The following is a 27,771-nucleotide window of genomic DNA, read 5'->3' on the forward strand; positions in this document are numbered from 1 at the left end:
CCTCCAGCCCAATGTGCAGGAAATCAAGCAAAGGCACCAAGAGAGCTGCATGGATGAACAAGGAGCTTCTGACAAAACCTAAACATAAAACAAATGCATACTAGAGGTGGGAGCAGGGACAGGTGAGCTAGGACAGATACAAAGACACTGCCCTAGTGTGCAAAGACAGCCATAGGAAGGTCAAAGCTTGCCTGGAGTAGAAAATGTTGAGAGACATCAAAGGCAAAAAGAAGCACTTCTACACATAACATAGCAGCACAAGGGAGGCTAGGGAAAATGTGGGCCTCCTGCTGACAAAAATTAGAGAAAAGGCCTGGAGTAATCACTAGACAGATCTTACGAAGTCTCACACAAAGAAATGCGAAGTCCTGCTCCTTGAGAGGAATAACACTATGCCATACAGGCTGAGTGCCAACGTAGTGCAAAACAGCTTTGCAGAGGAGGACCTGGGAGTCCTGGTGGAGCAGCTGAACTGAGTCAGACATGTGCCCTGGCAGCAAAGGTGGCCAACAGCATCCCAGGCTGCGTTAGGCAGAGGGCTGCCAGCAGAGCGAGGGAGGGGATCCTTCCCCTTGGCTCAGCACTGGGGAGGCACTGCTGGAGGGCTGAGTCCAGGGCTGAGCTCCCCACTACAAGAGACACACACATTGGAGCAAGTCCAGCAAACTAAGATGATTAAAGGATTGGAGCATCTGCTGTATGAGGGGCTGAGAGAGTTGAGACTGTACAGCCTTGAGCAGGGAAGGCTCAGGAGGATCTTAGTAATGTAATCTGATGGGAGGGAATAAAGGCAGCAGAGATGGACTCTTCTCAGAGAACAAGAGGCAATGGGCACAAACTGAAGAGCAGGAAATTCTATTTAAACGTATGAAAAAGAAAACAATTGTACTGTAAGGGTGAAGAATCATAGAAGATCCCCAGAGGTGCCTTCTAGTCTCAACTATTTGTGATCCTGTGAATACTCTTGCTCTAAGTCAGTACTGCTCTCAGGGTTTCAGTGCATGTACTTCCCCTCACATTAGATTGATTCAGAATGGATTAAATGCAGAGGAATCAACTTCAAAAAAGCCAAACCTTCTATTCTCCTGCTAATGCTATGCCAGGCAAGAAGTCTTAATAACACGCTTCAAAGTGAGAACTGAATTTATCCTAAGTTGAGTACAGGATAAATCTAGTGAGTATAAGGTTAGGGTTCACCTAAAAGAATTTCCCTCCCAGGATAATGGAATGTATTGTTAAGGCTACTATTTGAGACCAGGAGTGAAACCCCAAGAATGATCCTGCGGAGGTCATGACTATTACCCATAATAAACTGTTCTTTACTACTGGCTCTCATAAGAGGAGCAACCACTTAAATACAACAATGTGCAAATTGGAGTCTTCTGGCCAGGAATTACCCAAGTTAGCTCCCAGGATCTGGGCAATTTCTCTGCAGTTCTACATACTCAAAGTGGCCGAAGTGTCCTGCATTGACCAAATTTCACCCATCAGAAGATTTCAAGCAAATGGATTAATGCCCCACATTCTGCTAGTGAAAATATAAACAGTGATGCCACAAAAGGCACAGCTTCACAATGTAGACTCAAAGAGCCCCTGGAAACATTCTCTCATGTCCCTTCCTTTGAGCCATCAGAACCAGGACTCCCCTGGTTGAAAGGTGTAACTAGCAAAATGCTTTTCCCTTTTGGTCTTCTGCTGTTTGGAGTAGGATGGCATTGTTTGCCACACAATCAGTTAAACAGAAAAAGCTGACTCAAGGTAAGTAGTAGAAACAAGGGTTAAGGTTGAAGCTCAAAGAACATGAGTGACGTTTCAAAACTGGCTAGCAGTGTTTCCTGTAGCAAAACCCAAAAGCACACTAATACCTTTCACTCCACTCCTTCTTCATCTTAGCTCAACCTCTACCAGACATATCTCTTCTGCTTTCTCCTCCCAAATGACTCCATCACCAAAAGCTACCCTACCATCCCAGAAACAGGCAGAAGAATGAAAACAGACTGGGGTAACAGTTACTGGGGACCTATTAAGAAATTTCTTTCCAGTTTGCCTACATAAGGTCTTCTCCCAATGAAATCAAACTGCAGTGTGAGTAAAACTGCCCACTGTCATGTGAGCAAACCATATTGAAAGGTAGGCTCAGCAGCTGAACAACTTGGGACATCAATGAGGTTGCTATTATATTTACTATAGCTTGCACCTACAAGGGGTATTTTCTGACATTATGGCTTAAATCAGTTTGCCAAGTGAAAATCTTTACCTAAAGTAGTAGTTTTTGTCAGCATAATATCAAATAGACCCATATTAAGATTTCCAACAGCATAAGTATGTTACAGCACAGTTAAAAAATGGGAGTGACCAAACTGAAGGCATCCTGTTCCCATCAGGATTACCAATTCCAACCTCAAATTAACACCAACCTCAAGGTGTACTTACACAGTACTTAAGCAGCAAAAGCAAAATGTTCACACCCTGTGTGGCCCAGAACATCACTGCAACTCCCCCCAGCACAGCTGTACCAAGACAACCGCTCACAGGATGGGGGAAGGTTGTAAATTGGATCACTGAAAAAGTATGGGACAAAAACCACCAAAAATACACTGTAAGAATGTTACTGCACAGTTACTTACAGTGGGTTTGACACGAAAACTAACACACCATGTAACTATACCCTCAAAAAATTAGATTTGGAAAGCCCAGGTCCTTTCCACAGAATTCAAATGATCCCTGGCAAAGTGGTAACATTCCTTAAAAGCAGGTCTTAAATAACTGCACACCTGTCAACATTCAAATAAAACATAACTCTGGTGGACAGCAGCCAGGGACTATATAAGAATGTGGTAAATAAAACAGAGGAGGAAATACTATTGTAAGCCCATCCAACAAGAAAGCTGGAATAACTGAACTCTGTTCCCAAACATCACTGTTCTTTTTGATATTCTACCTCCAGAAGAAAAACTCTCTGGAAAGCTGTCCAACACAATCAGTGCCTCAATCTAGAACAAAGAAGGAACAGTCTTTCCCCAACACTGAAGGAAAACAAGCTATATCAGAAGACACATCTTTGAAACACTTCTTGTGACAGCAAAAATAATGACAGAACACTCTTACTTAATTAGGGGATTGTCCACAAACCTACTCAGTAAATCCATTAACGGAAGGGATGAAGAGGGGGCTGCAATCCAAAGATGACTATGTAATAACATGTCGACAGTTCCAATGGCCAATATATTAGGGGGGGGAAAAAATAAATAAATCCAAGCTCCATGTGAAAAAACTAATTTTTTTAATCGTACACCAACAGTACCCTCTACTGTTATAAAGCAGTATAGCACCAGAGAAACTCTGGCCCTGATCACCAGAACACCGGCTGCATCAGCTCCTGCCTGGCTTTATTCATCGACTATCTGGTTTACTGTAAAGATGTTCCAAGTTTGTTGGTTTCTTCCCACAGCAGAGCTAAGTTTTGGTTTGGTTACAATGTTAATCTATACCTTTTCCCAAGACCTTTTTCTGTGACTGGAAAATGACAGATAGTTTTAGCCTTAAAAATAATTCTAAAATATAAAGTAATTCAAAAAACGAAGACAACTATCCTCTAAGGAAGCCCAGAGCCAGCCAACACCACAGCAGTATTTTCTGGGTCATTTATGCAAAGCCAAAAGTGCCTTTTAGATTTTAGAATCTGTGCATCATCCAGCAGCCACACATCATAAATCCAAATATTCCATCAGAAGATTATTTAAAAAGCAACTTGAAGGCTACAAATGGCCCCAGGGTAACACCACATGCAGATTCCTCTACTTCTGATAACCCTATGATTACCCACCATCCCCATGCTGGAAGAAAGACTGTCACGTTGCAGATGGAGCACACCAAGTGCAGACACAGAGAGATCAGGCAGACTCCCTTATCTTCACCCTGAGATGAAGCTTTCAGAGCCATTCACAGAGGGTCACTGTGAAGCTTCAGCACAAGCCATGAACTTCAGGAACCACCAGCCTCACAGTGCCTAGCTGATGATCTTCATCGGCAGAGAGATTCAGAAACTGGGTGTACATACCCCGTTCTCCTTGCATCAGGTGGGAAGCAGGGGGAAGGATAAGTACAGCCTATATGAACACTATAGGGCAAAAAAATGTTCCTAAACTTGATTTGAAACACAGGCATATTCACAGAATGTCTGTGTGAACATGCAGCAAGAAAGAAAAGACAGACAAGAGCAAGGAGTGCTCTAACTAGATCATGTGGTTAAGATTACTGTCCCAAAACTGGATGTGAGCAAGTACCCTTAAGTATAATCCAGAACCACACACTACCTTTTAAAAACAAACAAACAAAAAAAAAAAGCCACACACAAAAACTAAAAATAGAACATAGAAATCCTTCAGTACAGAGAAGAAACAAATTTGTACAACCTGCACAATAGAAAATAACCCTATATTGCCTGATCTAGAAAGAGCAGGGACACAATTGACAGAAAACATTTACAGAGCTTGAAACTGACAGAAACCCAACAATTCATATTGTCCATAATGATACTGCTAACAAGACACTTCAAACCGGTTCAGTGTCTTTTTCTACAGAAATGGGAGACAGCAGTCAACTGCCTTTAACCAAAAGACACAATTTATAAGTTTCGGAGATGGTTTCACGTCTTTTCATCAGAAGACTCAGAACCACATTTTCATACATTCCATAGCAACAGCAACCAAGACTTCCAAATACACGGCAAGTATACAAATATTTGAATCTTGGCAAGGGAACACAGTACTTCCAAGCGGACATAATGGTGTTATAATGAGTTATAGTGAATGGCAAGCTGAGCTGAATCAACTCCACGATACTGAAACTCTGATGTCTTTGCACTGAAAAGCACGAACTAGAGCGTAACTGCAAGCCACATTTTTCTACTCCACTCACAGAGCCTCCAAAGAAATATATTATGGAGTACCACATTCCAAGAAACATACGCAGAAGTCATATAGTCTTTGGAAGTAAGAATGATCACATTCTAAAAGACTTTCTCCACTAGGAAGATTAAAAATCCCAAATCTGAAGTAAATAAGACTGAAAGAAGCCTATCAATAAACCTAAAAAACATAAATACATGTTGGGAAGACATCAGAAAAGCTTGCAGTTGACTTGATTGTGGCCAGAGTGATTTAGAGTAGGCAACAGGGAAAATCTGTCTTCAGGGAAAAATAATTAAGCACTGGGATAGGTTGTCCAAGTTTCCATCACTAGATTTTACAGCATACTTCTGACACATGCTGGCATAAAATGATGTTAAAAATAATTTTTCTGAAGGCCTGGAGAAAGATCTCCTGCAGTTCTTTCCAAGGCTATTTTCCACAATTTCTTATGAAGGAAAACATTTTGAGTGGCCATTGTTAAAAAATACAATTTCCAAAATGAGCAACAATACTTAAGAGCAGATAATCAAGAAAACAAACAGTACTAGAAACAAAATACACTCATCTACACTAAAAAACCCATAGGACAATCAGTTTACAAATTAAATATTCACTGAAATATCTTAAAAAGTAACTAAACAGTATACAATGGTAAAGGAAACTGCCTTGCAGCTCCAGCTCACTCCCAGTTCTTTTTTAATGCCACTGAGGTGGCTGGGCTAAAAGAGAGAATGCCAAGAGCACAAAAATAGCACTGAGATACATAACAAATATGAAAATCAGTGACATTTTAGCAGTTAAATACTATTTATTTTTTTAAAAACTAAATACGTATTTTGGAACATAACACCATCCCTTCTTTCCTACAGATTGACTGTTCAGGACTGCTACTCACATCTTTCTGCTGTTAGTGCTTTAAAAAAAAAGAAAAAACTCCAAGTTCCACCCATTTTTAGCCTCAGGACAGCAATAAGGAGGCTTCTGCCTTATGGCAGAAGACATGTTTCAATATGCCAAGAAGGTTAAATCACAGCAACAGGACTTCTTAATCAGTATTATTGTCCAGCATTCACCTAGAAATTTATGGCTTTAAAGCCTATCCTTTAAGTGAAGCCAAAAGCATTTGCCTTGATGGAGAAACAGCATGGGGTAAATGAGAAACTACAAGTTATTAACTTGGATTTGCTCCTATCTTCAAGATGAAACTTCTAATATACAAGCGCCTCCACGTGTTTATAATCCTGTCTGAGCATACAGCATCCAACGTGCACTCACAGGGGATTTATACCCCATGTGATAGTGTATAACTGCATTTCCCCAAACCGTTTATTGGACCAGACAGACATTCCAGAGATGAGGCTTCACATGTACAGGATGTAGACAAGGAGCCACCCAGTAATCAGTGCAAAACGAAGCCTTCTGGAAACATTCATTCCAGTAGCTCCCACTGGGCATAGACAAAGGAAATACCACAAATAATAGGTTTTAATTAAAATGTTTTAGTGTGCACTGGCACATGCCAGCAGGAACTGATAAGTTACTTTAAGAGAAAATAGCTTAGAAGAGCAATATGTTCAACTCTTATTGAAAGAGATTATGGTATTTGTCATTGATGATCAGCCTGCATACCTTGGAAATATCACCTATGAAGGACAGCAACTGGAACTCTTATGAATAAAGAGACAAGCACTACTGTTGGTGTTGTCACTGTAAATAAAGACAGACACTTGTGTGCAATGGCTGAAAGGACTTCAAAGGTAGATCAATCAGCAATGTGCCAGACTATGGTTGCCACCTGCACACATTGTACAACTAAGGGAATACCCCAAGTGTTCCTCCACCACAGTTTTGAATCAATGAAACAATTCATGGAAGAGATTTAAACAGCTTAATGTGGATGACTGTCTAAAAAACCCCAAGCTACCTCAAAAATAGTTTGGAAAATACCATTTGAGCTATACTGGAAACAGCAGAACTAGAAGGAGCTGAAGTCCAGATAAGTGGAAACATGACAGAACAAGCAATACAAATGCTCAAAAGATTTAGAGAAACCAAACACAAATACACAAGGAAGACATCAAGGGCACTTATACTTTTGGATGTGACACATTGCTGTTGCCCAGCTGCCCTTGAAACTGGTTAAAACCCAAACTTGCAATCACTTCAGTGAGTATCAAACTTGTGTTCAACACTCCAAATATCTCCACATTTTCAATCAGAAGCCAGACATTCCTATCATTAATATCTGGCAGCAGCAGTTCAAACGCAGTAGCGTTCACACCCAATCCAACTATTTTCAGCAGCACTGTTTTCTCCAGAGAGAATCAATTACCACATGCATAGCCTCCCTTGCAACCATCATCTTCATTCCAATCCCTGATGTCTGATTACACAGCATCTGTAACAGCCATCCTCTTCCAAATAGTTCTTTGTTATTCTGAGCTTACTAAATAGCTGCATGTCAAGTACTCAGAACCTAAATTAGTAGTATTGCACAAACAGCAACTGCCTTTCCTCTCTCACTGACTTTCTCATCAGTTGAGCTCTGCAATTTCAAGAGAAAGCTCTGATTACCTTGGAATACCCCACTGCTCACACTGCCTTCAGGCCTTTTTTTTATGCCTACAATTACATTTAAGGGAAAAAAGAAAAAATGTAGACATCTAGAAAAGGTACTCAATGCCCACACTATCCTGTGAGTCCTTCAGGAGAAGGATGTGATGACGGCCACAAGTTATAGATTAGGAGGTTCAGACTGGACATTAGGAAAAATTTCTCTACTAGAGCACCATGGAACAGGCTGCATAGAGAAGGTGTCTGTTGCCTGAAGTTTGTTTTACTACTCACAATTCTGTTTTGTATTCCCATAATAGTGACTGCTTTCTGGTTGAGCCTCTTGAGAAGCAAAAGGCCTCAAACGGTAACAACCTGTATTGTTATTGTATATCAAATACATTCAGTATCATACATTCAATGCTAAGTGCCCTTCATCGATCTCCAATTTCTTCAGCAAGCTCTAATACAGGTACCATGTGCCTCCAGTGCAACAAATGCACAGTAAAGAGGTGTTTGAAACAGAAGGTGAAATACCAGTGGTAGAGGAGAAGCATCTGCCCAAGCATTCACACACAATTCAAGGAGTCACACACACACCACCTGATACTTCAACTGCTAGGACTAGAGTCCCTTTGCAGTGAGCTGACAGGCACCCCTTTTGACTCCTTGCTCACACACACATTCACTCTTAAGTGCACTTCATCCTTCAGGCACAACCCTAGGCTTCCAACAGCACAATCTCAGATGTCTGACTCCAGGAAAAGAAATAAATTGAGTGGTACAACTCAAGCTGGCTGCCTCCAGGGAGGGATCCTGAATAAAGAAATCCCTGGGCAATAACACCTTTAGAACGTATGCACCTGCTCTTCACATGCTTTTTTTAGTCCAGTTGTGATTTTTGGTGTGGGGTCTTCTAACACTTTATTGGATTCCTTCTCCATCTCCATATAGGCAGGCTGTAAACTACTCTTGTTAAGATGCAGCTTCTGCCAAGGGTTGCAGCCTCTGGTTTGTGCTTCTTGTGTACCTGATGGTCAGCAGAGCATGGGACCCTAAGAGAGTCCCAGACATAGGATAAACATTACTCAGCAACAACTAAACCATCAGTGCATTATCAACATTCTTCTCATACTAAAACCAAAACACAGCTCTATACCAGCTAATAGGAAAATTACTAAGAAATTTAGTAAATTTCCAGCCAAAAGCATATGTAGGTTAAAGTCCACAGCTTACAGTCTAATTCAGCAAATCTAGCTACTTGTGCTAAGCAAGTAAAGCTAAGTAAACAGCATACTAAACCACACAATATTAAAACTCTGAATGAATAACTTATTCTATTTAATATTTACTTAAGCTAAACAACTAGTATCTCTCAATACCAGAAAGTGTATGGAACAATTTAGCTGACATGAAGCAGCAAAAACTATAGTGGTAAAAAAAGGAAAGCCACACACAACAAAAAACAAATTACAAAATCACAAACCCCTTCAAATGACAAGGAGCCTTTGTTTTAACACATCATGCCTGTTCTCTAGGGAGGGCTACAGACAAACAAGGGATTGTGCCCATGACCAAATACCAGGGTGCTAACACAAGACCTATGAGGGAATGAGGCTTGTTTAGCATGTAGAAGACAAAACTTTGGAGATAACAGAAGGCAGCCCTCCTGCACCTGCAGGAAGATAACCGAGAAAACAGAGCCTGTTTTCTGAAGTGTTGAACGTGGGATGATGAGAGGCAGTGGGCATAAGGTAAAACAAGAGAGGTTGGGACTGGATATAAAGAAAAATCTGTTCACCATGAAGACAGTGAAGCATTGGAAAAGGTTCTACAGAAAGGTTGTGCAGTCTCCATTCTTGGAGGTTTTCAAAACCTGACTGGATAAAGACCTGGTCTCACCTCATAGCTGACACTGCTTTGACCAGGAGATTGGACTAGAAACCTCCTCATGTTCTTTCCAACTGGTGTTATCCTGTAATTTTGCAGTCTTGCTCTATTCTTAAGAACACTGAGTATTTGAAAGATATTTTAGACCAGAAAGAATTGGACAGTACAGGGCACATTACCAGTAATAAATGCAGGTGTATTTTCCTCTATATTTCTATATTTGGATACATAATACAGATTAAAACTGGTGCTTTTTTGCTCACTTTTTATCTTACACATGTGTGCACACAAGTGTGCGAGTATACTGCAGTTACATTTAGTAAAAGAACTCTTTTTACTACTAAGCCTGCAATAAAAATGTCTAAATGGACCCAGAAAAAATATATTAATAACAACTGGGTTAAGAGAAAGGCAGAAGTGCTCTGTTTTAAACAACTGAATAGAGACAGAGATTCCACTTCAGAAGAAAACTGCCTTCTTCATTTGCTACAAAAGCAAAAAAAGATGGAATTGACTGACTGAATGCTCACTCCAAATTAGCCTTAATTTACTCCTCAGAATCAACCTGAGCCAGAAGACAGAGTACTATTAAGCTTTTCTGAGCTTAAAAACAACAATATAAGAAAGTAACAAAGAGACCAACATTAACCACAGACTAATTCTGAATATTTGCCAAGCCTAATTCCAAATTTAACCCTGCTTTTCTAGGATAATCCTCAAGCTGATCTCATACCAATAATCACCACATATGAACTTAAGTACAAAGATTAGTTGCTTTCAAAGAAATAATGTAATATATATACTTAATCTTTTAGGTGCTTATAATATAGGAAACATTTGGACAAACACAGCAATTTGGAATAGGTTTCCTAAAAGAATAGATCTGGAAGCTAAAATCATCAGATGTCAACACATAGGAATTCCTTTATCGAGAGCATCCATTAAGAGATTAGGGTAAAAATTCACAGGAAAGGAATATGCCTTTATACAATCACATCTGAGGCATCCTTAAAATAAACCCTTCAAGCAGAATATATTTTTTTTCCTAGTAAGTTCACATAAAGAAGTTAAATGCCTTGAAGTAAGACTTATTCTCCTTCCAAATCTGGTTCTCTAAAATCTTGGTTAGTCACACGACCTTTACATAGATATTAAGTTCTTTTCAGAACCCAGATGAATTCTTAGATCCTCACTGTAATTTCTACTCAGAGTTAAACATCCATTACACTATCTTCTTAGTCACTTTAAAAACAAATCCCACTTTGCTATTAATTTAGGGCAATTTTATCAAATATTTCTAGAAAAAAAAATATTTCCTCATCTTATTTACTCGTTTATGTTTTAACTAGGCTTTTGGGGTGCTTTTTCATAGAATACCACTGTTTTAGGAAGCTCAACACCATGGGAAGATGATACCAGAAGCTTTTATACAGGTTTAAAAAGTAGTCAGACCAACTTCTGTCAGAAAATCTTAGCAGACACTATTACATTAAAAGAAAATCAAAGGTCACACATTGCATGAAGATAGGGAAGTGGGACGGCAGGAACAACAGTAAATATTAATTCCAGTAGCAGTTTTCTAAGACACAACACTACTTAGAGCTCTGGTCTGACCAGACACAGCCGTATGTGTACAGCATAAGGCTGTACTCGAGACTGTTACCAGTGACAGAAGGGCAGAACTTATCCATGTACATTTTAGAATCATAGAATCAGGAAAAAGACCTTTAAGATCATCGAGTCCAACCATTAGCCCAGCACTTTCGCTATTAACCAAAGAGATACATAACAGATGTGCTTCTTCACATAAACTTTTCTCCCAAAGATTTTATTTGGCTTCTCTAAGTACATGAAATTAACAGCAGTAGTTGTTTTAAAAATTATAAACATGTCTTCATCACTTTACAGAGGACTTCAAGATTTTTTGGTCTTCAGTTGCCATATAAATTCTACCTGGTGAAAAGCAATTCAAATTATCAGATACATTTTTCATTCTTTATTGTCCTCTGCTTCAGCACCTGCAGGAAGGATCTCAGGATAAGAAGCATCCAGATTTTCACCACAGCACTAACCCATGAGACAGAAGGAAAGTTCTAACTATGTCATCTTTTCTCCTCAATGAGCAGAAATTCTTTAAACCAAATGGACTGTTCTGTAAAGAACTGAAGTAACAAAGCCTGGTTTTCTAAGAATTTCAGATTTGTCTAGGTTTTCTTCCTTCTACAATAACACAGACATGGTACTCAAAACCTTACATTCCTGTGTAATGTTCTTTGGGCATATGCATCATTTCAACTGAATTAAAGAAAAAAAAAAGCTATTAGGAAAAGGCACTAAAAGACCTCTTGAACAGGACTGTCAGGAGGCAAAACCAGAAACCTGACACAAGATGGGATGTGATCAGATTGTGAAAATAGGTACTGGCAACAGCACTGGACTGGATACGAATAGCAAGGTTCCTCCAAATTAAGTTACTCTAAAACCAAATGACTCCATAGAAGGTTTTTTAAATACAGTATTTACTCAAGTTCACCCAGAGAATGGCAGCTGCAACTTTCTAACTGCACAGGAAAGAGGACTTCTGTGCTTTTGGGTTTGTTTTAGGGTTTTGTTTGTGGGTTGTGGGTTTTAAACTAATATTTATTCAACTTGCAATAGGTTTTGACGTGGCAGGAGAGGGCTGGTGAGGGGCTGAAGCAGAAGACATCTGCTGCCCTCACGCGGTACCTGCAATAACCACACGCTTCAATGAGCCGCAGCCTTTCAATCCGGACCCCTTCACCTGCCTAACTACAAGAATATTTTAGCAAAAATACTGGTTTAAGCCTATCAGCCATAACATTCCCTAAAGAGGTGGAGGGAGAGGGAACAGAAGGCCTCCTTGTTTTCACACTGTATCAGTTTCCTAGTCCAATTCACTATCCAAACAAGTTTTCCAGCATATCTGAATGTAAGCCAGAGGAGCAGAAGCTGTTTAGCCATGGACTCAGCAGAAACTTTCCCAGTACAGCAAGTCCATAATTCATTTTGTAACCTACCCTATCACGTTATTTAGTCTTTACAAAGATTAAAGCATTTAACAAGAAAAAAATGTATCAGAGAACCAAGCAAAAAACTTAATTCCTCAGAAAAGAACACACAGTATCCCCTGCAACCTTCACTTCTTCCAGCAATAGACACAGTGTAACAAACAAGCATAAAACACACAAAAAAGAACTGCTCAGGCAGGAAGAGGAAGCAGGGATCCCTTAAGCAGACAGTTAGCTCCAGGTACCTTATTACATAGAACTCTCAGGGCAAGAGATATGACAGTAAATATGACACATCTAAGCACTTCCACATAAGTGTAAGCAACTCTTCAAAACCAGCTCGTCCACAGCACAACTAGCAAAGCTGGCTGCAGTCATTTGTCTGACAGGTTTGGTCCAGCTCCCCCACACCAACAATGCAAAAGTTCAAAATTAATCATAGATATCTCACACATTTTTATAAACAGGTCTGTGAAGAAATCGTCACCAGTTTATTTAACCCCATGAACAAGGACAAGGAAAACTGCTTATAGAGTAACTGCATTCCTACAAATGCGTAAACAAATACACGACTGCTGAGCAAAGTATACTTACACTAGGCACAGCATTATGTCAAAACCTACAATTAATAACACACAACAGCCAAAAGGGGAAGATGAGGGGGTTAAACCTTCTGGCTACATTGTTAAGTGTTAAATAAAATCAAAACAGCCCTAACTTCCTGAAATTAAAGTCTGCAGAAAAAAAAACTCCTCTTAGTTCTTTTTTATGCTACCATTATACAGTTTGCTACAAATGCATCAACTTCCCAGTGCCAAGTTCTTCATTCTTCACCTAATGGATCCTCTGACTTCTCAGTTCCATTTTCTGAAGACATACTTACAGTTAATCACAAGAAGGAATTCTGCATCAAGGCTGTATCAGAAAAGCAGCAAATCACTAGATAATAGTAGATTTGTCTAGTCCTTCATCCATCCATCCTTTCAAGCAAAAAGTGTAATATGCATAGGAGAGTACATCAGAAAGAATACTCAGCCCTAGTTTTTGAGCTATTTGTATAAATTCTTCTTTCAGTTTCAGTAACTACATTAAGAGATTTAGCATCCAAAGGTTAGGAAACACCAGCCTAAAGGCAGTCCCTTCCTTTAAAGGCATGGTTTCTATTCATAGAAGCACAAACTATTCCTCAAATAATACAATACGTTGTAATTATAAAACTAACTTTACAGGAAAAAAACATATGCAGCAAGTAGGAGTAATATACTATTATCCAGTACCAAAGCTTTCACATTTTTTAACAGAAATAAGGCCTACTTTTCAATGTGCAAACTGACCCTTCAGAAGTTTAAAAATATTCAAGCTACATATGTAGCACCCTTAAATGTCAGGCAAATGTAGAAAATTCCATCAGAATTAACACAATTCTTCACTAGAACTCAATTTTCAGTCTTTACATTGTATTAACTAAGGCTTCTGCTTCCAATGAAGTACTGGACTCAAACACAAAAGCTCTGAACTTGGATACAGAGAAACTGATGTTATAATGAATCATATATAAAAATAAAAACCTTTGCAATGTTCAGATAAGACACTTCTAAACAGAGATTCTGGCAGCAGTGCTAACACAAAAAAGCAGCACTGCTAATTTCCTAGCGATATAATGGAGAACCGCCTATGCTTTACTTGGAACCTGATAGAATTGTATGGGGAAAGTCTCAAAAGGCAGAAAAGACTCAGCAACTAAATTCACAGTAATTAGATTTCTAATTATACCTACAGCATTAGTGATTGCTATGGTTAAAACTGCCCTGAACTGCTCCATTATTCCACCCTTTTCAAAAATCTCAGATTTTCATCATTTGAGCTGAAATTCTAGAAGTTTAGCCTATGCCTCTCTATACACATATCTATTTTAGAAAGTTTAAAGAAAAAAAAAACAGTTCTATGTTTGAGCATGAAGAGGAAAATTAAACTTTTCCATTGTAAAAATATACTACCTTGAAAAAGAGAGAGAGAGCTGTGGTACTAATGCAGCTGGAAAGCGTGAATACAGTGCCTTTGATGTGGTGAATCTGAAGGTTGAAAAGCCCCAAACCAGCATTCACAACTGATCAGGCTGTACACTTCCACACTTCCACAGATGCATCTTATGCACCTTTTAGCAGCAACTTATACTAGCCTCATATCCTATATCCTAATATACTAGCCTATATTCTAATTACAGTACCTATACCAAGCCACCAGCACTGCCCATGCAGATCATCACCAGTTTTGTCATTACCAATACAGTACTTCAAAATACTGCTATGTTTTCACAAAAACAGCAGACAGCCTCTGCCCCAAGCATGCAACCGCAGCATATGACTGCTCTCTTTAACTAAGCAAATGTAGAATACATAATTACAGGACAGCAAGCCTTATTTGGCCAACTGGACACTAGATCAAGAACCTTGAGACCTTTATTCTATTCATAGCTCTGCCCTTGAGCTGCTGTGTGACAGAGAATAATTTCACTTTCCTGTGCCTCAGCTTCCTCTGCCTTCCTGAGTCAAGTCTAGTTAAGATACCACCCTTCATCCTAAGAAATACGTCTCAATGCATTTTTTGAATTAGGGTATCTAGACACTATCTCAGCTGAAAAGCAATACTTACATGGTATCCAAGCTATTCTGAGATTAATTTCCTACAGAGATAAAAAGATGCAAGTGCACTTATAAATTATTAACTTTGTCAACATTTATTTATAGTAAGCCTTCTTATGCAAGAAGCCATCAGCTACCTATCTGTTGTGAAAACTCAGTTTTTATTGATGTCTGTGCCATCTTGTTTCCACTGCATCTGTGCATAATGTTTTGAACAAAGATACTACACAGAACATGCTCTCTCACTGTAGCCAGTTAAACTTTTCTGTAGTTAGGCTGTGTTACTCCTTTATTTCAGGAACTGTTGAGGGGCATAATTAACTCCACTGTTGCAGCTCAGATGAACCCATGTTCAGTGTCCCTGATACTAAAATCCACAGCATAATAGCAGCAAAAAAATGACATGCTGTAACCAGAACTGAGTTAAAGTAGGAGGGATTCTAGCATCATCTGAAAAGAGTTGAAGACAAGCAACATACACATTTCTACGCTCTTAAAAATAGAAATAGGTATTTAAATAAGTTCTGATTTTTCCTTTTTATTTGGAACAGAGCAAGAAATGTGAAGTTTTGGCCCTCAGGGATATGTACCTTGGACTGTCCTGGCATTTGGTTACTTAAAATACCAAGTTTACCTGGTTAACAAATATCCTGCAGTTTTTGTACCTGACTAGAATTTCAGCACTATGCTTACAGGCTATTACTTCCTCTAGAAAGCGATGCATACAAGGCAATATAATCATGTGGTGCCTGAAGGGAGTAACCACTTGAAATCATCTATCTCAGGTTCAAACATCTATTCAGGATATGCACACACAGTACAAATTACTTTTTGCTTGATGCCTGGATGTACAATTCCTTCTAAAGTGCAGAACAGATACATAATTCATACGGAGACATACCTCATCACCCATTTGTATTTGTCCTTGCGAGTCATACCCTAGTTTAGCTGTTCTGTCACCTCAGCCTGACACTGCGATGTAAGCCAGACTGCAGTGACAGAAAAATGAGATATTATAGTGACAAGAGCACTAAAAAGGTTAGCAGAGATAATTTAGGAAAAATCTCCTCTGCAAAACATCCCTGAGCGTGGCATGCATGCTCAGAATCAGTACTAAGGCCACACTCAGATCACAGCAACAACAGCTGACTAGTTTGAGATAAATCACGTACTACCTCCTTTGTGCCACAAGTTATTGCCCCAGTAATGTCAGCAAAAAAACAGATTTGAGAGACAATTGTTGAGAAACAATTGAGAGACAATCTATCTGATCTATCTAGCTCCCCATGTGTACCAACCCACATCTCAGCTATTAACAAAAGGCATCCTACTGCTCGAAAGAGAAGATATAGGAGATACATGCCACAGGACACCCTATGGTTTTACCTGCAGGATCATGGAGAAGGCATGACGAAGTGGGATGGAAAACCTACCTCAGCTCTGGAGGAACGGATGCGTGAATTGGAGAACAAAGGTCAAAGATGATCATCCCATGAAAGCTGCAGCTTCAGTCCCTGGTGAGCAGGTTCCCAGATGAAGTGGAAGAGCTGATTTTAATCCAGCTCCTGTAATAAAGATGACTAATCCTTTTCTACAAGACTTAAGTGACCAATGTTGTGATGACTATCAGAGGGGCCCTGCCTCTAGCCATGTGGAGGTAGGGGACAATCGGATTTACTGGACTGTGTGGATCAGATGGCCTGGCACATCAGTCCCACAGAAGTATAAGGCTCTAGTAGATACCGGTGCACAGTGTACCCTGATGCCATCAAGCTGTCAAGGGGTGGAACCCATTTATATTTCTGGAATGACAGGAGGATCCCAAGAGTTGACTGCATCAGAGGTTGAAATCAGCCTGAATGGGGGGAAATGGCAAAAACACCCCCTTGTGAGTGGTCCAGAGGCTCCATGCATCCTTAGCATAGACTGCCTCAGGAGAGGGTACTTCAAAGACCGAAAAGGGTACCGATGGGCTTTTGGTATTGCTGCTTTGGAGCCAAAGGAAACTGAGCAGTTGTCCACCTTGCCTGATCTCTCGGAGGATCCTTCTGTTGTGGGGTTGCTGAAGGTCAAAGAATAACAAGTGCCAATCCCAACCATCACAGTGCACCAGCGGCAATATCACACCAACCGAGACTCCCTGATTCCCATCCATAGGCTGATCCATAGACTGGAGAGCCAAGGAGTGATCAGTAGGAGCCATTCACCCTTTAACAGCCCCACATGGCCAGTGCGAAAGTCTAACAGAAAGTGGAGACTAACAGTAGACTATTGTGGCCTGAATGCACTCACACCACGGTTGAGTGCATTGTTGAGAAACAATTTCCCAAAATTGTTTCTCAAAAATTGCTTCACTGATGTGAAACAGATTTGAAATGTGCAAGAAAGGTGCCCAAAGCCAACCTGCATGTATTAAAGCTGTTGGTGAAAGCCCATGTGATCTATTCTATCTAACAAGTGATAAGGTTGAGCTTTCCATTAAGGCTGGATGTATCTTATGGCACAAATGCCATTGCTGCAACAGCTAGAGGTCACAGGTACATGCCCTGTGCACCAAGGGATGTACAGTGACATGATGGAGGAGAAGCAGAGAACCACTTACTAATGCAGATGAGACAGTCGTCACAGGGAGGTATTGTTTCCAGCTGAACTCATTGCTAAGGGGTTCACAGTCAGCTGAGATGAATAAGTCCTTTCACCTCTGAAAGCACTCAGCTGCAGAGCAATTTCTAAGAGAGGTGAAGTGCTTTCACTGCATTGTACCTATCAGAATAGCAAAAGCTGCTGACTTCAACCTCTTCAAAACTGAATGTGAGGATGAAGCTTTGGCTGCATGTAAGACACTGACTGCTGCCCCTTACAGTTCACCTACCACAAGTCACAGAAACATATCCTTCCCAAATCTGGGGGATAGGGAGAAAATGCACAAGTGTCCTGGTTTCAGATGGGATAGAGTTAATTTTCTTCCTAACAGCTGGTACAGTGCTGTCTTTTGGCCTTAGTCCAAGAACAATGTTGATAACATGTTTTAATTGTTGCTAAGTAGTGCTTATCCTGATCAAGGACACTTCAGCCTCTCATGCTCTGCCAGTGAGGAGGGGCACAAGAAGCTGGGAGAGAGCACAGCCAGGATAGCTGACCTGAACTAGCCAAAGGGATATTCCACATCATAGAACATCAAGCACAGCATATAAAGTGGGGGAAGTTGACACAGAGCCACTGATCCTTGCACCGTTATCAGGTGGCAAGAAGTTGTTTTCTTAACTGGTTGTAAACTGTTGTTAATTGGTTGTTAACTGGTTTTTGTTTGGTTTATATCTCTTTTTTATTACCCTTTTCAATATTATATTGATATTAGTATTACATTATACCTTATTTTAATTATTAAACTGCTCTTACCTTGACCATCAGGCTTTACAGCTTTTCTGGTTCTCCTCCCCATTCCACTGAAGGAGGGGAGGGCTGAGTGAGTGGCTGTGCGATACTGAGTAGCCAACCAGGGTTAAACAACAAGAGTTGAGCAAGTGAAGCAAGTGAAACCCCCTATTTAGGTTAAGGCCAAGTAAGCAAAGCAAAAACCACACACTGTTTTAAACCGGGCAAGTTCCTCAATTGCACTCATTAGCTAGCAACACAAATGGAGAGAGGGAGAAATACAAAGGCTTGAACAGGGATTCAACAGTAGCAAGACATCTGTTGTCAGAAAAAGCAAGAGTATCTTACTATTTCAGGATGCAAAACGAATGCCCAACTGTGTGTAGGGGGATGGAGAAGTATTCTTGCACTTTGCTTTCGATCTTCCTAAAAAGTCAGAACTAAAACAGCAACACAGGACTGAAAAAGCTAAAATGAAGACAGAATAACAATGAGCACAAGTACAGAATTACAACCACTCCTCAATCCACAAAGTGCTTGGGCTGCTATGCTCTTACTGCCATTCACTAAATCTGCCCCTAAAGCCTGAGGAGTGTTCAGGGAGCTTTCCTTCTCTGGAGAAATCTCAAAGACAAAGCAACATTACGCTTGCTCCCTCAACAGCACTGTAACGTATCATTTCTTGTTGCCCCAGCAGACTTTTGCCCTGCACTGTTAACATTACAGCAGCACCATTCCTGGACAGACAGCAGGGTCCTTAGAACAGCAAAGTTGTAAAGTAACATGAGGTGTTTCACTAAATACACGGTAACAGGTCAGAAAAAGATGATGCACTTTCATTTCCCTGTCTTTAGCCTACCTTGTGAAGCACTGTCTTCTAGAAGACAGAGAAGCAGTGATGAATGTTTTAAATTTTGGTTTTGATTCTTTTATTGACCTTAGAAGTTCTGATCCATATTCACTGAGAAGACTGTCTCTTCTATCCCCGTGGGGTTACCTCTAGTGAAGAGGGCAGGCAGCATTTTGTGGTTCCATCGAACAGGCAGAGCACTCAGGAACATACACATCCATCTCCAGCCAAGAGAAAATTAACTGGCAAAACCACAGCTGTGGAAGATACCACCACAACTGAATGTCCTGATTTGCAAGAGTTTAAGTTTAGCCATGCTCCTTATTCTGGCATATTAAAGTAGCTTGGAATAGCAGTAACAATTTCTGGGCATTAAATCCATTGTTCTCTATTCTGCACAGATAAAAGAATCACCATCCTTAGTACATTAAAGTTTTCAGCTTCAGGCTGAACACAAGTGGAATGTTTCAGCACAATAGGAGAATTCTTAGGAAAGTTAAGCTACTTTACCAGAGAATTGTTGTTTTAACTCCTGCTTTTACACCTGTGTTTCCAATATTCACTGCTGCCTTAATAATTTTACTTCCTATTTTTAACATTTTATAAACCATTACTGTGATCCTCAAATCCCTAATGCATCTGAAAAGTAGCAAAGAGATTCCTTATATCTGTAGCTGGATCCATGTTATGAGGATTTTCTAAATATTTGGTCTCAATTTGGCCCAACAAGTACAGCACTAGGAGACTACAGAACAACTGAGCAGAAGAAGCAAACCTTGAAGTTACTAATAACTCAAACATCAATGAATTCACAATAATCTGTCTTGATGCTGTTCCAAGTCTCTTCCTGAAAAGTGAAAAAAAGCAACTGGTTCAGGAAACTTATACTATCCAAAACAGAGTTTTTAAAACAGCTAATGCACACAAAGTTGAAGTCTCTCAGGCTTTCCAGCTTGGGAAGCAGCAACAACCGTTTATCAAAAAGAACACACACACTCTCCTCCCTAATGCGAAGGCCTCAGATATATCCAGAGCAAGTGAAGTGGTTAACACCCCCATTTGCTTGCCACCTTCACAACAGGGGCATGAGTACCTTGTAATTCTACAGTATAAAGGGATATGCTCCCTCACCCACCTAACCATGAATTCAGACAGCTTAGCTCAAACTACTTTCATCAGAGATTTATGCTCCCAATGCCAAGTTGAGCTGGCACAGAGATGTCACTTTCTACAGGAGCACTCTTGCATTTCCTTCTTCTGGCAAAGGCAAGTAGGACAGTAACTCCCAGAGATGAGAATCTGAACATAAAACTATTACATGCTTCTTTCTACAAAGGGAACAAGTTTGTCTCCATGGCCTAGTTGCTCACTGACTGAATGACTTTCATTTAACAACAGAATGAAGTGAGATGTCAGTGCACGCAAGATCCACCTCCTTAACGTAAAACAAATGACACCTCTAGTAACTGAAGATACAACAGTTGTACCCACACTACGTATCATCGCACAGACTGTGAAGCTTTAGCCACATGAGAAAGAGCATACTCATTCCAAACCCTTACAAAAAGATCCATTTCTTCGATACATTCTTAGTCTCCTGTACAGAAATTGACAAAAATACTATTTCACTTTGAGAGAAATCGGTATATTAAAGACAAAGGTATGATTGCTTTTGGCTAATTTAGCCTTTTTTGCTGCGAGACTGGTTTCCATGGAAATGCAAGCAAAGTAAAAACCTGCAACCAGAAGTGAGTCAGTTTTGCCTGTTTATGTCTCCTCAGTTCCCATGGAAACAGACATTAAAAAAAAAAGTACAAAAAGGATAAGGGTCCTGAAATACCTTCAGAAAATCTCTTCCCAGAGCTTTATCTCTTTGGCTGCCTTTCCAGAATTAGGGTTGAAAATAACACAGAGCAACAGATGACAGAGTAATGACTTGATTTCTTTATGGAAGCATCAACAGAACGTACCTGGAGATGTTTCAAGAGCCACATTCAAACCGACAAGCTCAAAATCTACAGCTACAAATCACATTAACTCAGGGTTTGGCAAAAAGTACCTAAAGTAAAGTATGTTTTTCTTTAAATTAATTCAATGATAAATGCAATAGGGAACAGGAAAACAGCATCATACTGTCCTTTTCTGAAGTATATTTCAATACTTTCAAAGGGGGAAAAAAAGCTGCCTTGGGGGAATGGGTTCAATATTTCCATAGCCAAGATATTTTTAATGGAATCATTCCTTCCTTACAACACATTCATTTTTAAGTTGCAAAATTAGCTATACACATACTGGGTTAAATGACAAATATCGCCATTAAATTTTACTATGACTATATTCTGTCCTTCACTTATGGGTAAAAATGCATTCCTCCGAGCTGATGAAGCAAATCTATGAGGCACTGTCAGCATGACTCCATTACCCATCATACTTTTCAAAGATAATGGGGCACCTTCCTGTGTGCTGTCATTTTCACACTCATACAGATAACATCTTCCTTCCTCATCAGAGACAAATGCATCAGGGAAGGTGAAAACAATAGGACCATAAGCTATTAGGAAAAGGCTGTAGTTCACCAGACATTCAAAACCTGCTCCTGTTACTACCAGTACTACATGTAAGAGCTCGCTGATAATTCAGTGTCCAGAAACACAGCAGAGTTATAATTATCTGCTGCTGCAAGGTCCTTCTAGAATGTACAGGACAGCTAAACCTGATAGCAAAATTCTTATTTCCTTGTTTGTTTCCCACATTGTGTTATCAGTTCTGTGTGCTTAGCACCCTTCAATGCAATTCAACACTTAATCAGAGAGCTGCAGCATCTGTCACTGTTGCCTGTCTGGGAAGAACATGCAAGGACAGTGTTCAACTCTTACCACTAGTGTCAGAGACTGAAACTGTATTACAGAAATCTGGAAACAAAAAAGAAAAATGAAAGCATACCTCCATCCTAAACACTGTTCATATACTCCAAACAATCACCAGAACTCAAAGGCCCTCCTGCATTCCTACAGTGCTACACACCATTTTTTTGCACTTTGCTGCTGCCCTAAGAACTAACAATATATTGCCATCAGCATCAAACAAGGCTTAGGGAAGAGTAGCCGACCATGACAGTCACTAAAAGGATGACAGAGGGGTAGCCACTAGAGGTTTGTCTTGAATGGAAGCAGCAGTCAAATTTAATTCAACCTTAATTAGTTCACATTAGCTGAATTCAATCTATTCTTCACACAAGAAAGATAAGCCTTAGAGAATTAATTCTTTTGTATCTCTTCAGCATTTTGGCAAGGTGTACAGTCACAGAGTAAGGATAAGAATCTCTCAGAACTCACTAAGGCATCACTCAAGGAGGACAGATTTAAAGTTAAATGGAGATGATAAGAAAAACACTGATTTGTATCTTTCAGTCTAGTCAAAGTTTAGCCTCCTTTCTTGGAGTTGTCGGAAGTACAAACAAATAAATTACTTCATTCACTTGCTTTAGCAGCTAAATATACAAACTCCAAAGTCTCAGCAGATTCCTTACAGTTACCATTCAAGTTCATCCATATCAACAACATACACAGACAGTTTCTAGAACATCAAGTGAACAAACTATACAAGCAGCAAGTAAGCAGATCAAGTATTTTTCATCATACTCTAGAGCAAATTTGTGTCCATTATTAAATGCAGGTGTCAAGTTTATTAAAACCAGCCTCTGAAGAGATTGCAAGGGTGTCAGATACCAGGATCAGCTTAGTTTCATGCCTCCTCTTCACAAAACACAGAACAAAGACAAATGGGATTACTGAAGCTAAGGAGTCACAACCAGAATAAAGACACTGGTCACAAGGAAAGACAAAATAATTTAATAAGAAGATAACTTACACATCAAACCCAATAACCTTAGATGAAGCACCCTAAAGCTAACACATCTAGCTCAGTTTTGCCTTTGGGGACGTCAGCATGATTGTATCAATCTTAAAGAGACTTACAAGGTCACACACTGAATTGTAATTCAGGATATAAACCCATGAATGGCTATCAAGCACCACCCTGTCTTGTGAAATGAGCCAAGACTCCCCTTCACAAAATAAAAAGTATAATTGCACAATTACACATTGTATCATATTACTCATGCTCACGAAAGCCTATTCATGGTTAAATGAGCAACTTCAACTCTGTCATTTGTTAACTTCCAAATGTTTATTTATAGAAGCTTAACATTAACTGGTCAAATCAAGTTTCCCCACTATGGGCTTTTAAATTTGTATTTTAAATCTGCATAAATTCCTCTTGCATAAATTCCATGATAAACAGAACTTTCTTTGATAGAGGCAAAACTCCTTTAAGACCAGCTGAAAACTGGTACCATCTTAGCTGTTTCCAAAAGTAATCACAGAATCTTGCCCTCTTACACTGGACCGGTGTTTACACTAATATTTCCAGGAGCTTCATCTGATATTTGAGACACAATCCATACAAGCATCTAGAAGAAAACGAACAACAGTATACAGCCCATATCGACTGTGACAGCTGATAAAGATCAATAAGCTTATTCTTCAAACTAGCATCACTGCTGAATAAGCTTAATGCAAGCATTGTGACTTCTGAGAATAAATGAAGAACATATTTTACATACAAAATGATTAAAAAGGAGACACACGCTAGCCTGTGACATCACCTCACAGGGCTCCTGTCAGAACATCCAAAAGCAGCTAGTACGCTCAACAGAAATCACTCTAACTGGGCTGGAACTTAAAGTCATCTTTCCAGGTAGAAGCATTCATTTTTAGAAATCCATAATGTTTGCATATAGATTTGTAATGCTCCATCACAAAACTCCCACAGAAGTTACCACAGAACTCCCCAGGGACTGTCATGGCATAAAATAACAATCAGTACACGAAACTAAAAGCACAAAATCCAGAGGTGAAACATGAAGAAATTCAGAACCCACGCCAGCACCTTGGTAAGTAGCACATAAACACAGAGCTTCTCCTCCACGTTTAACAAAGTTCACATACAAGCTGTGGCCTGAAGGGTTTTTTTGCAGGCCTTGGGAAGTCCCAGCAGAATTTTTGGTGGTACAAATGAAGTACAGGATAGCAGGTGTTATAATTTCATAAAAGATCATCACATGGTAGAGATACATAACTGTCCTTTTAACTGTATTTTTTACTTCTTTTCATGCAGGACGGATTTTCTATACCTCATTGACAAAGGTGCTAGTTCTCAGAAGGTCACAATCAAGACTGGACTCTCTCTCTGAAGAGCAAACCTGAAGCAACAATCCCTGCTCAGAAAGCAACTATGCATTTCCTTTCAAAAATTCAGTCATACAATACCTGTTCTAGTACAAGACACCTTGGGAGCCCTCCTGTAAAAATCACTGCATCAGTGCAAATGCCACATCCAGGTCATCATCCATCATCATGCAAAATTTAGAACATGTACCAACACATACAGAGCATATAGAAGTATAACTATTAAATTTAATAAGCATTACAGCTGAAATCTCCACCAGTATGCACAGAAATACTACACAGTGAAGAAGGAATTTGACTGACAGCTTTTTTGTCAGACTGGAAAAACAATTCTTCTGGATGAGTGTTTCTCAGCCAGTGATCCAGGGAGCAATGGTCAGCTGAGAAACGTCTGAAACAGCCTGTGGAACAGCTGCAAAGAAGGCTGGCTTGTGTTTTGGGCGGGAGGGGGAGAGGAGTGAACTGATATTTTCAATAAATATTTCTCACAAGCAAGCAAGAAAGCAATCACCACAAGCAAAAATAAGAGCAGTTACTGAGCAAACAAACTTCAGCCTAATTTTTATCTCTTTGCAACTAAAACCTCCTATAGCATTACTGCACAGTACAATCCTCAGATTGTATTCAATGAGGTCAGATGTCTCTTTAGACTTAAAGAGATTGAGAGACATCCTTTCAAATGAGAGATAGTTGGCAGATAAAGGGAAGATGAGGATTTCTGAAGGACAAAGAAAGATGACAAGACAACCAGCATATATGATTACAAAAGGAAATTAAAATCCACCAGAGGAAAAAGACTCACCTCAAATACTGCAAAATGTACAGAAACGTTCAGCAAACAAAAGCTTCAGAACATAAAACTATTTTGACAATTAAGAATAAACTAACACAGAATACTGTAAGAACTGAAATTTTTAATATTACAACTATACAGTGCAAACATGCTTTTGTATGCAGTAATAAAAGTAAAGCCATAAAGAGCATTAGGTAATCACAAATTCAACCCCTTAAGCATACTAAAAGCTCCAGCATTTGATTGAGCTTAATCACATCCCACTAATACTAGTAAATCAGAATCACCTCAGTACTATTGCAACAATTTGACAGTCATTTCAGGGAGCCCAGAAGGAGTTACACAGTGCTCATACTTACTTGAATCTTCCCATCTGAGGAGGTGCAACTTCCAAGCGGAATAGTACAGAAATCCCAGTACCAGAAAGAGGCAGAGGGCTAGCAGCAGGTTACGCATAAACACCAACAGTCCCATCTTCACATTAAATCTGCTCTTCTACATGACCTGAGAAAGAAAAGCAGGTTGAGGCTGGAGCCACCTCCTCCTACGGTCACCCTTCCAAAAACCCAACCCACAATAACGCACGGATCCAAACCTATGCTCTTCGCGTGCTACCTGACCTGCATCAGTGAAATAATAACGACCACCCCTGACAGCTGCAAGGTTTTCGTCCCACAAGGGTAAATGTCATTCCGGAGAGGCAGGAGGGCACTGCCACGCTACACCAGGGCAACGCCGCAAGTCCCCGTCCGCACTTATGCCCCAACCCACTTCAGATAAAAACCCTCCGGAGCCGTCACACACAGCGGGCCCTTGAGAGCATCGCGCTCCGCCCAAGCGCAGGGCAGCCGGGACCCGCCACAGCCATCCCGCAGCGCCCTGGGGTGCCAGGGAGCCTCAGGACAGCGGGGCCGTAGGGAGCCAGGGGGCCGCGCAGGTCCCGGCAGGAGCCCCGGGCACACCGCGGTGCAGACGCTGCCGGGAGATCAGGGCCGCCTGGAATCCGAATTGGAACAGGAACCGCTGGGCAGGCAGCAGGGCGCGGGCCGGGCACCCCGCCGCCTGTCCCCGCCTCGCCGAGCTGCGCTCCCAGCCCCGGCTCTGCCGGATCCCCCCCCGCCCTCCTCACCCGGCCGCCGCCGGCGCTGAGGGCTCTGCCGCCGGCTGCGGCCCCCGGTCGCGGGGCTGCGGGCGCCGCCATGCCGGGCGCGGCGCAGCGGGACCGGCCGCCGCGGCTCTGAGGGGCACAGCGGCCACCAATGGGGCTGCGGGGCGGGCCGCGGAGCTGCCGACCCGCCCGCATAGCGGCCGCCGCCGGCCAATGGCGCGCGGCGGGGGGCCGCGCCCGCAGCCTATCGCGGGAGGCGCCCGCAGCCAATGGCGGCAGGGAGGGCGGCTGGGGGTCGTCGCCGGAGGGGCGCTGCGGCAGGGCGGCGGCGCGCATGCGCAAAAACCTCTTGTCGTGAACCCCCTCCGTTAATCGGTGCGCTGCACTGCACACAGCGCATGCTTCGGTGGCTGCAGGGCGCTGCTCCTCCTGCAAATCACTGCCACGCTTCTGGCTCAGGCACCTCCAGATCATTGTGGTGGCTCCAAGTAGTCCGCTAAGCTTCCTCCAGGCATGGCACTGCAAGAGCCCTCCACACACTGCACTGACTGTCAAGCTCTGCATAGCGTCATTGTTCCAAGCACTGCACAACACTGCACCTTCCTGCAGCTGAGACACCTCCAAATCTTGCAGTCCTTGCAGCCACGACACTGTACCACACCTCCCTCCTAACCAGCTGCTGCATCCCAGCAGCGATGTTGCATTGCCTAGCGTCGAGTCACTGCATTGCAGTGCACTGCATCTCCCTTCAACTGTGGCACTGCCCTACCTCTGGACACTGTGCAGAGCAGCTCTCACCCCTGCATTGCTCTCTGCCCAGCCTAGCCTGCATTCACTACATGGAGTAGCCCAACACTGTCTTGCTTCCAGTCACTGAACCTCCCTGCACCTAGCCACACCAGACAGTCCAGTTTAGCACTGAGTCACTGGCCTGTGTCACTGCCTTCACACTATCCTCCAAATTCTGCAGGTCCTTACACCACTGCGTACCCAGCAAGTGCCACATCCCTGAGCTTCCCAAGCACTGCTCAGCCTACTGCTGGATCATGCCAAGCTGCAAGTGATGTGCAAAGAGTAAGATTAAAAGCTATAAAATGAGCAACCCTGTGTTGAAACAATGGGATGTATCTCATCTTGAAGAATAATGTCAGTAGGGAAAGACCCAGGGTAAGAAAGGTTAACTTCTGTTTTGCATTTTTATGTTTACTTAAATACACATGTATGTCTTTGTACAGAGTTTAGGTAGGAGTGGATCCTTGACTAACCTTGGATAGTTACAATGCCAAGATACACACCCCATTGTGAATAATAAGCATGATAGTTAGAGGACCTCCCTAACTGTTTTAAACGCGAAGCTAAATGCATAAAC

At 41.2% G+C, this 27,771-nt stretch overlaps 1 protein-coding gene across 9 annotated transcripts in view; it reads right to left on the reverse strand.

Annotated features, from left to right (window-relative positions):
- The window catches only part of ST3GAL3 (ST3 beta-galactoside alpha-2,3-sialyltransferase 3), a 202,172-nt gene that overhangs the window by 165,649 nt on the left and 8,752 nt on the right, over positions 1-27,771 (reverse strand). For 3 of the 9 annotated variants that reach the window (XM_034063915.1, XM_034063914.1, XM_034063913.1), the window contains exons 1-2: positions 26,424-26,491; positions 25,654-25,798 (exon numbers count right to left, since the gene is read on the reverse strand). In XM_034063915.1, the coding sequence (XP_033919806.1) occupies positions 25,654-25,768 (115 nt within the window). In that variant the 5' untranslated portion in view covers positions 25,769-25,798; positions 26,424-26,491. The other 6 variants (XM_031050734.2, XM_031050735.2, XM_031050739.2 and 3 more) reach the window with 5 other exon arrangements.

Source organism: Melopsittacus undulatus, chromosome 6, assembly GCF_012275295.1.
Source record: "Melopsittacus undulatus isolate bMelUnd1 chromosome 6, bMelUnd1.mat.Z, whole genome shotgun sequence".
Taxonomy (NCBI): domain Eukaryota; kingdom Metazoa; phylum Chordata; class Aves; order Psittaciformes; family Psittaculidae; genus Melopsittacus; species Melopsittacus undulatus.